The sequence below is a fragment of the Brachyhypopomus gauderio genome, unplaced genomic scaffold, assembly GCF_052324685.1.
Source record: "Brachyhypopomus gauderio isolate BG-103 unplaced genomic scaffold, BGAUD_0.2 sc116, whole genome shotgun sequence".
Lineage (NCBI taxonomy): Eukaryota > Metazoa > Chordata > Actinopteri > Gymnotiformes > Hypopomidae > Brachyhypopomus > Brachyhypopomus gauderio.
Genome location: NW_027506937.1, coordinates 557262 through 568510, shown reverse-complemented (window position 1 = coordinate 568510; position 11249 = coordinate 557262). Strand labels below are relative to the sequence as shown.

The 11249-nt window shown below is 41.8% G+C and overlaps 1 protein-coding gene across 1 annotated transcript; it reads left to right on the top strand.

Moving 5' to 3' along the window:
- Window positions 1-340: 340 nt before the first annotated feature.
- Window positions 341-10189, top strand: LOC143497912 (E3 ubiquitin-protein ligase TRIM39-like). The gene is made up of 7 exons (XM_076993544.1): window positions 341-384; window positions 522-1001; window positions 1347-1442; window positions 1551-1781; window positions 1999-2021; window positions 2321-2439; window positions 5083-10189. The coding sequence occupies exons 2-7, from the start codon at window positions 597-599 to the stop codon at window positions 5625-5627; spliced, it is 1419 nt and encodes a 472-aa protein (XP_076849659.1). The 5' UTR covers window positions 341-384; window positions 522-596; the 3' UTR covers window positions 5628-10189.
- Window positions 10190-11249: the final 1060 nt, after the last annotated feature.

Sequence of the window (11249 nt, the reverse complement as noted above, 5' to 3'; positions counted from 1 at the left end):
CACGACCCAAACCCAGATAAGCAGAGGAAAATGAATGGATGGATGGATGGATGGATGGATGGATGGATACCAAAAACTAGTACCGGGTCCTAAAGCCCTGCAGCTACCCCACAATACACAATTAGGTGCTTCCGTTACATAAATATTTACTTTAAAATGTTTTGTTGCACTCCAATGTAATGAGTAAATATAAAACCTGAAATTGAGTTAGTGGACGATTCCCTGATTCAAGTACTTGATAGTAAACTGGCGCCATCTGGTGGAGCAATAATAGTTTTTCAGCTCCTTTATTTCTTTACAAAAGCTCCTCCTCCCTGTACACACCTGCCTGTTTGAGGAAGTAAATCTGAGTGACACACGAGTCTTTATTAATTCTGCGTTCATGTGAGTTATAAATATTATGATAACCTCTTAACTTTATTTACTTCTTTCTGCTTATTTCTGAAAGGAGTGTAAACTCCCTCAGCTGGATAAAGGACTACAGTGACTGATTCTCTCCTTGACTACTGTGTTTATTACAGAAGATCTAAAAGTGAAAGTGAAGTTTGTACAGAAGGAGACATTACAGAGAAACAGCACAGCAGCTGTTGGAGGAAATGGCTGCTACAAACCCTCTGTCAGAAGAAGAGTTTTCATGTCCTGTGTGCTGTGACATCTTCAGGGATCCTGTTATACTGTCATGTAGCCACAGTGTGTGTAAAACCTGTCTGCAGCAGTTCTGGGAAATCAAGGGATCTCGAGAATGTCCAGTTTGTAGGAGAAGATCTTCTAAATCTGATCCTCCCTGTAATCGTGCACTAAAGAACCTGTGTGAGTCTTTTCTAGAAAGCAGGAGTCAGAGATCTTCAGCAGGGTCTGAGGTTCTCTGCAGTCTGCACAATGAGAAACTCAAACTCTTCTGTCTGGAGGACCAACAGCCTGTGTGTTTGGTGTGTCAGACTGCAAAGGCACATAAAACTCACGACTGCTGTCCAGTAGAAGAAGCTGTGTGTGACTTTAAGGTATGAAATGTACACTAATGTTCAACTGTAATGTTTTTCCAGTGTTTACAATTATCTTGAAATATGTTAGACAGTCTAGATTACATTTGTCAGATGATGAGATTTCAGACAGCTAAATCAGACCTTCATTCACCGTGAAACTTAATATAAATAAAAATATTGATATACAACCTGCTATGATATATCAAACATCTCAATTTGATATTAAAGGATGAAAAGGAATCATAGTAAACATGCCATTGTGTTCAGTCGTTATAATCTCTGTAATCTCCAGCACATCTATACAGATACAGTGATGAGTCCTGTAAGACTCACACTGTCCTCTACTAAACCCGTATTTTACAGGACAAACTCAAGACCTCACTGGAGTCTCTACAGCAGCATCTGAAGGTTTTAGAGGAAGATAAACAAGCCTGTGAGAAAACAGCAGCACACATTAAGGTGAAAGGTCACTGAGTTCTGAATGGTGCTGTGATCACTGTCCACGTACACCATAATGAAACACACACATTTGGACAGTTTATATTTCCTCATCATCTCCCATTCCAGTATCAGGCCCAGCACACAGAGAGGCAGATAAAGGAGGAGTTTGAGAAGATCCACCAGTTTCTAAGAGATGAAGAAGCAGCAAGAATAGCTGCACTGAAGGAGGAAGAGGAGCAGAAGAGTCACATGATGAGGAGGAAGATTGAGGAGATGAGTGGAGAAATAGCATCTCTTTCAGATCAAATCAGAAACACAGAGAAGGAGATGGAAGCTGAGAACATCCCGTTCTTACTAGTAAGAATCACTCAGTCTCTCTCTCTCTCACTTATGCACACAAAAAAGTAAAATGTTTTGACATTTGTTTTAGTTTGTGTGTGTGTGTGTGTGTGTAAGGGTCTTTAGACACATTGATTTTATTAACATATAATGAAAAGGTATATTTGACCCTCATTAAGAAAATGACAAAAATTGTATTTCATTTTCTGTGTTTGTCCCTCTGTTTCCTTCTCAGAATGTGTCGTCCACATTGAAACAGTAAGTGATTATTATTTCAGTTTGATATATTGTGTTACACATTGTGTTTGCGAAATTATTCTGATACATTCAGATCTTCAGTATGTGGTCTGTGTTATTTCAGAAACATGATATATGAAGACGGTATTTAGAAATAAAAAATATATATTGATATTGACGATGTGCAAACATTTCAAAGACATATTGATGGATTTAATTAAAGATATTTCACATGTTACTTTTAATGTTAAATACTTTGAATAAGATAAATAATAATCTATTACATATTTTAATAATATAATGGCTTTATATATTTCCAGAGTTCATCACATCCTAAAGGAACATGAGAAGGTGTCAGGAGCTCTGATCAATGTAGCAAAACATCTTTCCAACCTGAAGTTCAGAGTCTGGGAGAGAATGCAGAAGATTCTCCAGTACTGTGAGTTTTGGTGTTCTTTGATTAATTAGAGTAATTCTGTTCTCCTCACAATTAGAACTCTATAGAGAGAGAAACATTAACATTGTGTGTTTGGTACATGAACTATTCCAGTATTAAAGGCTGTATTAGTATAAACAGTGAGGGGGACGACCAGTTGACTGCTGGTCTGAGGAGAGACAGTCAGTCCATGAGGAGATCTACACCACCCACTCTCCACCTCTACACACCACCCACTCTCCCCTCTACACACCACCCACTCTCCACCTCTACACACCACCCACTCTCCACCTCTACACACCACCCACTCTCCACCTCTACACACTACCCACTCTCCCCCTCTACACACTACCCACTCTCCCCCTCTACACACCACCCACTCTCCACCTCTACACCACCCACTCTCCCCCTCTACACACCACCCACTCTCCACCTCTACACACCACCCACTCTCCACCTCTACACCACCCACTCTCCACCTCTACACACCACCCACTCTCCACCTCTACACCACCCACTCTCCACCTCTACACACCACCCACTCTCCCCCTCTACACCACCCACTCTCCCCTCTACACACCACCCACTCTCCACCTCTACACACCACCCACTCTCCACCTCTACACACCACCCACTCTCCCCCTCTACACACCACCCACTCTCCACCTGTACACACCACCCACTCTCCCCCTCTACACACCACCCACTCTCCCTGGGACATCACCACCTCCACCTCCTCCTCCATCCTGTATAAATGAAGATACTAGGGGTCTATAGGAAGTCCGGTACTCTGAGTCTGAGCTCCATGGATCTCCATCCTTGAGGGACCAAACGTGTCAGCTGGGTCTCATATCTTTGTGTCTGTCTCTGTCCCTGTCATCATTTTTGAGACTGTGTTTGTGTGTCACACTACAGTTCCGGACCTTTTGGGGGCGTGTCTTCTATGTTGTCTACGTCTAGTTATGCCTGTGTATGTATTTCTGTGGTTGTGGTTGTGTCTGAGTGTGTTCATCGGTCTCACCTGTGGCTCGTCTTGTGATCACTCTGGGCTTATGTGGTTTGTCTATTTCATGTGCGTTCACGCAGCGTCCCGTGCTCGTCTTTGTTTGATGCTATTGGCTGCGTTCTGTGTTCTATGTGTGAGTTAATGTGCGCTATTCGCGCTAACATAAAGTGTGTGTTCAATAAACGTGTGTGTGTGTGTGTGTGTGTGTGTGTGTGTGTGTGTTCCAACGCACTCGCCTCGTCCTGCCTGCCTCCCTCACGTTATAATGATCCAGATTAGACATATGAGGTTTCTGTCCATACTAACAGGGTTATATGAAGAAAACTGGCCTTTAAGAAAAAACAAAGGGGATTGCAAATGCATGCAAAAAGAAAAATGTAGCCTTTTATATAATAGATTTTTAAAACAAAGAACAAAAGAAGCAGAATACAAATATAAGAGGTAAAAAAATAAATTAATAAGTATTATCAAATCAAATCAAATATATTTGTATTGCGCTTTTCACAACACATGTTGTCACAAAGCGCTTCACAGGATTTACAAGGTTAATAATACTATGGGTCCAAATCCCTAAAGAGCAAGCCAAAGGCGACAGTGGCAAGGAAAAACTCCCTATGATGGTGGGGAATAGGAAGAAACCTTGGGAGGACCAAGACTCAAAAGGGAACCCATCCTCCATTGGGCGGCCCGTTAACACACAAATTACAGAAAAACAAATTATACAGATGAATACACAAGTTACAAACAAATCACACAATCAGGCTAAGTATAACTTAAACTAGAATGAAAGTTCTGGGCCAAAGTAAACATATGAGTCTTTAGTAGCGATTTAAACATTGAGACCGTGTCTGAGTCCCGAATAGAGGCAGGAAGATTATTCCACAATTGTGGAGCTCTAAAAGAAAAGGCTCTTCCACCTGCTGTGATCTTTTTGATCCTAGGAACAGTTAATAACCCTGCGTCCTGCGAACGAAGTGAACGTGCTGGGTTGTAATGATCTCACTTCATGTTGATTATTTAATTTAATTTAAATTAGATTTTTAAAACATATCGCCCTGTTATTCCTATATCTGACACGGTTAACAGACACAGTCTCAATGGTTTGGTAGGTAGGGAAGTAAGTTCTACTTAGCGAATGGCCGTTGGAAACCGTTTTTTTTTTTTTTTTTCATTTTTGGGTGATGTTGTCCTTAACCGTCTGTCTGTCTGTCTGTCAAACCCACAACCCTCTGGTCACAAGACCAGTTCCCTACCACCAGATCATGACTGCCCACACACTGTTTTTGTGTGACATTTACAATAAATCTGAGCAGAGGCCTCTCTCTCTCTGTGTGTGTGTGTGTGTGTGTGTGTGTGTGTGTGTGTGTGTGTGTGTGTGTGTGTGTGTGTGTGTGTGTGTGTGTGTGTGTGAAAGGGATGGTTGATGTTCAAGCGTGCCATGTGTATGATGTGATGTTTGTTTATGTTGTATAACCAAAATAAACTTCTAATTCAATTCAACACACATCATCACCATCACTTCCCTCTTATCAACCTACTGCAGCATTTCACTCAGAGTAAAGGGCCTGCAGTCTGTAGATGTGACCTCATCACATAAACACATGAAGAACATGATGATTCATTCTGTTCTCTCTCCTCAGACCCTGTTACTCTGGACCCCAACACTGCACATCCACACCTCCACCTGACTGATGATCTCACTACTGTAGAACTGAGACCACAGGACTCACTGCTTCCTGATAATCCAGAGAGATTTGATGTGTGTGCCTGTGTCCTGGGCTCTGAGGGCTTTAACTCAGGGACACACTGCTGGGATGTTGATGTTGGAGACAGTGAATACTGGGAACTGGGTGTAATTAGAGAGTCTGAAAGGAGAAAGGGAGGGAGGGTCCGGGGTTCAATGTGGGGTCTGGGCTACAATAAAATCACTGGTAAATACTGGACACGCTGCCCAGGACAGACACGTCACTACTTCACACCTACAGAGGAACTGCAGAGGGTCAGAGTTCAGCTGGACTGGGACAGGGGGAAAGTGACATTCACTGATCTTCTAACCAGTTCACACCTGCACACTATAACACACACTTTTACTGACACTGTTTTCCCATTATTCTATAATAAGAGTTCCTTTCCTGTGAGGATCTTACCAGCAAAGATATCAGTAACAGTGGAACAGCAAAATTAATGTTGCCTTGAATTAATCTGCATACATGTAATAATGAACATGTAACAATATACAGTCCCTGACATAAATTCTGTCGCTTATCCATGTTTTGGAAACAAAAGCTTATAACCTGACTTTAAATTCATCTATTCGTTTTAGAAATGACTCATATGAGAGCTGAAACCCTCCCAAATGAGATTTAATTTATGAAAATAAATTTGCTTCACTGCAGAAATATTGATCATTTAATGAACACAGAAAGGTCAGATTTTGGCAAGACAAAAGTTGTCGCCCACAGAAAGTAAGGTGAAAATCAAACAAATAATTCACTTCATATACAAATATATGCTTCATAACACTGGTGAATGACATTGTGGTGCTATTAGAGCCACATTTAATATTTTGTGTGACTTCCACGAGCTTGAAGGACCGCATACATGCGGTTCGACAATGATTCATACAATAGCAAAGAACGCAGTCTTACATGCTTCCCAGTGTTCATCAAAATTCTTTGGTTTTGTCTTCCAAGCTTCCTCTTTCATCCTACCCCAAACATGCTCAATGATGTTCATGTCTGGTGACTGGGCTGGCCAGTCCTGGAGCACCTTGATCTTCTTCGCCTTGAGGAACTTTGATGTAGAGATGGATGTATGAGATGGATCACTATCCTGCTGAAAAATTTGGCCCCTTTTATGATTGGGAATGTAAGATGTAGCTAATACTTCTTGATATTTTTAGACTATTGATATTGCCTTCCACCTTGCAAATGTTTCGCACACCCCCATACTGAATGTAACCCCAGACCATGATCTTTCCACCACCAAACTTGACTGTTTTCTGGGTGAGTCTTGGATCCATACGGGCTCCAGTACTGTGGTGTAATTCAACTGAAGATTCATCTGAGAAATCCACCTTCTGCCACTTATCCAGCTTCCATCTGTTTAGCAGGCTGTGTGCCTTGGCAAATGCCACACGGTTTTTTACCTGCCTTTTGTTTAGTGCTGGCTTCTGGGCGCTGATTCGACCATGGAGGCCATTTTGAGACAGAATCCTACAAACTGTTCTAGTTGACACAGGGACTTGAGGTGACCAGGCCTGGTGGAGCTCTGTTGCAGTGGAAGAGGGACTGGCTTTGGATTTTCTAACCAAAAAACTTTCCTCCCGAGCAGTTGTCTTGTGGAGTCTGCCGGACCTGGGCTTATCAAAAACATCTCCAGTCTCTTCAAATCTTTTCTAAAACCAATCGATGAATTTAAAGTCAGGTTATAAGCTTTTGTTTCCACAACATGGATAAGCGACAGAACTTATGTCAGGGACTGTATATATATACTGCTCAAAAAAATTAAGGGAACGCTAAAATAACATCCTAGATCTCAATTAATAAAAAATTCCAGTTGAAAATCTTTTTTTATTACATAGTGGAATGCGATGAGAACAAAATAACATAAAATGATGAATGTAAATCAATATTATCCCATGGAGGTCTGGATTTTGGAATACTCAAAATCAAAGTGGAAAATCCAATGACTGATTCAGCGTCAGTGGAAATTCCTCAAGACAAGTTAAAATGAGGTTCTGTAGTGTGTGTGGCCTCCACATGCCTGTATGACCTCCCTACAACACCTGGACATGCTCCTGATGAGATGGTGGATGTTCTGCTGAGGAATCTCCTCCCAGACCTGGATTAAAACATCAGTCAACTGATTGGATTCAGGTCTGGGGAATGGGCAGGCCAATCCATAACATCAAAGCCTTCATCATGCAGGAACTGCTGACACACTTCAGCCACATGAGACCTAGCATTGTCATGCATCAGAAGGAACCCAGGACCCACTGCACCAGCATATGGTCTCACAATGGGTCTGAGAATCTCATCCTGGTACCTAATGGCAGTCAGGGTATCTCTTGCTAGCACATGGAGGTCTGTGTGGCCCTCCAAAGAAATGCCCCCCCACACCGTTACTGACCCACTGCCAATCCGGTCATGCTGGAGGATGTTGTAGGCAGCAGAACATTCTCCACAGTGTCTACAGACTCTGTCACGTCTCCAGACTCTATCATGTGTTCAGTGTGAACCTGCTCTCATCTGTGAAGAGCACAGGGTGCCAATGGTGAATCTGCCAGTCTTGGTGTTCTCTGGCAAATGCCAATCACCCTGCAGGGTGTTGGGCTGTAAGCACAAGCCCCACTTGTGGACGTCAGGCCCTCATACCACCCTCATGGTGTCTTCCTGACAGTTTGAGCAGAAACATGGATATTAGTGGCCTGCTGGAGGTCATTTTGCAGGGCTCTGGCACTGCTCCTCCTGTTCCTTCTTACACAAAGGAGGAGTTAGTGGTCCTGCTGCTGGGTTGTTGCCCTCCTACGGCCCCCTCCATGTCTCCTGGTATCTGCTCCATGCTCTGGACACTGTGCTGACAGACACAGCAAACCGTCTTGCCACAGCTCACATTGATGTGCCATCCTGGATGAGCTGAACTACCTGAGCAACTTATGTGGGTTGTAGACACAGCATCATGCTACCTCTATGTAGTGATGGGACATCTGAAGCTAGGCTTCGAAGCGTGTACCGAGTAAAAAGGGGCGTGTCCGATGAAGCCCCTCTTCGGAGCTTGTGTCATATTGAGCAAAATCACGTGATCAGCAACAAACGAGGCCTCGCATTACATCGGCCACGTCATTGCTTCATTTTGCGTATCGTTTTTCTAAATAAAAGCGCTATGTACCCTGTTGCTTCGTGTGTTGTAGTAGGTGGTTAAATTTAAAATCTGGAACGTTCTAAATTCTTTTTGTTTGATCAGGATGTACATCAGATTCACACATCAAAAACAGACTAAAAACCATTGGAAGAGGCAAACCTTATTTGTAATGTTAAAAACATTTTACATTTGGCAGACACCCTTATCCAGAGTGACTTACATTTTATCTCATTTTTATATAAGTGAACAATTGAGGGTTAAGGGGCACCTCAGTCATGGCCTCAGGCCTAGGGATCGAACCCACGACCCTCCGATTACAAGCTCAGTTCCCTAACCACTTCCCTTCCCTAACCACCAGGTCATGACTGCCAAACCAGATCTAGAAGCCCCAAGAAGCAATTATTTTAAACACATTCTGTTTTTAAAAAAAATCAGTTTCTAACTCCAAATATTCAGTCACTCAACAATCACTCAATTCCCAACATAGTAAAGTACAACATATCTTCATTGTCAAATACGTTCATGACATACAAGAAAACCCAACACAACCACTAATGGTCAAGGATTAGATTGGCTACAAATCATTTTAATAATTAAAACATGACAATTAAGTATGATTTAAATGATTCTCCTGTTACTAAACATGAGTTTGATGGAAACTTTGTGACAATATTGAATTTACACATTTTTGAAAGTATGATCCAACTGAATGACGAGGCTGTTACAGTTTCACCAGCAGATGTCACTAGTGAGTGATGAATGAAGCCTCGAGTAATGAACCTTTTTGCAAAGCAAAGGGTTGGAAAGCTTCATTGCTTCAAGAGGCTTCATTTGCCCATCACTACCTCTATGGTGAGAGAACTGACAAAATGCCAAAGTGACCAAAACATCAGCCAGAAAGGATGAGAACAGAGAAAAGGTCTGTGGTCTCCACCTGCAGAATCACTCCTTTATAGGGGGTGTGTTTTGCTAATTGCCTCTCATTTCTACCTGTTGTCAGTTCAATTTGCACAACAGCAGGTGAAATGTATTCACAATCAGTGTTGCTTCCTAAATGAACAAGTTGGTTTCACAGAAGTGTGATTAATTTGGAGTTACATTGTGTTGTTAAAATGTTCCCTTTATTTTTTGAGCAGTGTATATTAGAATACTTCAATACATGTTTTTTATATTAATATCCTCACCTTACTTAGCCACAAGATGCAGTTTTATTGTTTTAAACAACAGTTTGTCAGGACATTTTTAATGCCTGAATTGTCAGACAGGGCCCGTATTTATCAAACTTCTTAGAGTGGAATTTTGGACTTAAGTGCTGAAAAATTCTTAGATTTGCTCCTACTCACAGAGTTAAGTGTAAGTGCCAGTTATCAAAACTCTCAAGTATAAGAATCACTCTTACTCTCCCGAAAAGTTAAGACTGCTCCAGAGGACTCTTAAGATGTTAAGAGTTGCCACCAGGGGACTGAGAAGGCACTGAGAAAACAGAGACGCGTGCGAACCTTCATTTTAGGTACACATTTCAGTTTTATAGATATATAAATATGCACAATGCACAAATATGCACAATAATTAGGCATCAAGATAAGCATGGGTTTAATTTTTTTTCTTCCTTTCATTTTTTCGTGCAAGAGTGTAATATTCATGCTGCGATTTTCATACTTTAATTTTAAGCTTTGACTTCTGCCTTGTCAGTTATTGTATGTCATTTTGGAGTGAGTCCTCTGCCAGACCTCCTTCAGACGCCCACTTTTCCTCCGGCCATTCATGACTGGAGGAATGGCCGGAGGAAGAGGGATATAATAATTATTATATCTATATATCTATATAATGTTGCAGTCATAATTTTTGTGAAATAACCGTGTATTTACGTAGTTAATAAATAAAGGTAGATATGAATTTTTTTTTTTTATTAAGTATGTGACATGCACTGGTATGTATAATTTTCCCTTTCTCAGATTTATTTTGGATACTGCATACATTCTAACCGAATCACATTCAGGCGGAGGACCACCGGGCAAGCCTATTAGCGTAGTTGGTGATTTGGTGCAGCGTCTCATGGGGGGAGACACTGTGGTGATCTGTGGAGTGGAGGGGGGTCAGGATCCTGCATTAATGAAATTCTAAAACATATCTCAAAGACAAGGTTTTAATAATTTATTTAGATTTGCACACAAACACTGTGATGCTAATTGTCACTTCAAAATTATTGTATCCGTCAGTAATAAAGAAGCTGCTCATTCTCCCGACCCTGCTGGCTTGAGCGCAGATTCTCCATCTGCCCCTCCCTCTCTGACAGCGCTTCCAAACACCTCCAGTCATGAATGGCCGGAGGAAAAGTGAGCGTCTGACGTCTGGCAGAGGACTCACTCCCAAATGACATACAAGAACTGTAAAGGCAGAAGTCAAAGTCAGAGATGATGTCCGGGTGGCACAAGTCCTGTTTCAAAAAGTTGGTTCAAGCTGCTTTCAGTGAAAATCCGAGCATCATGGGTTGACCCAGGCCATTTGGGTACAACATCTAATATGTTGTATTCTGCATCAAACACAACTTGAGTGTTGATGCTGTGGTACCTCTTTCTGTTCACATAAACATCCTCATTAATGCTGGGAGCAATGATCTTTATGTGAGTGCCATCAATTGCACCTACAACTCCTGGAAATCCAGCTATCTGCATAAATTGGGTTTGCTTCTGTTGGATGACACGGGGTGTTGTTGGAAAGTCAATAAAGCGGGTTACAGTGTGTGGTGCTGTAAGTGCCATAATTGTTTGCATGACGACTCGGCTAATTGTTGGTTGGGATGGTCCCAAATCATCAGCACTACACTGCTGCATTTTTCCTGTAGCAAGAAAACGAAGCATCAGCACTACTTTTAATTCAGCTGGGATGGCGTTGCTGCATGTAGTTGAAGGTGAGATGACGTCTCTCACCAAGTCAGTGACAA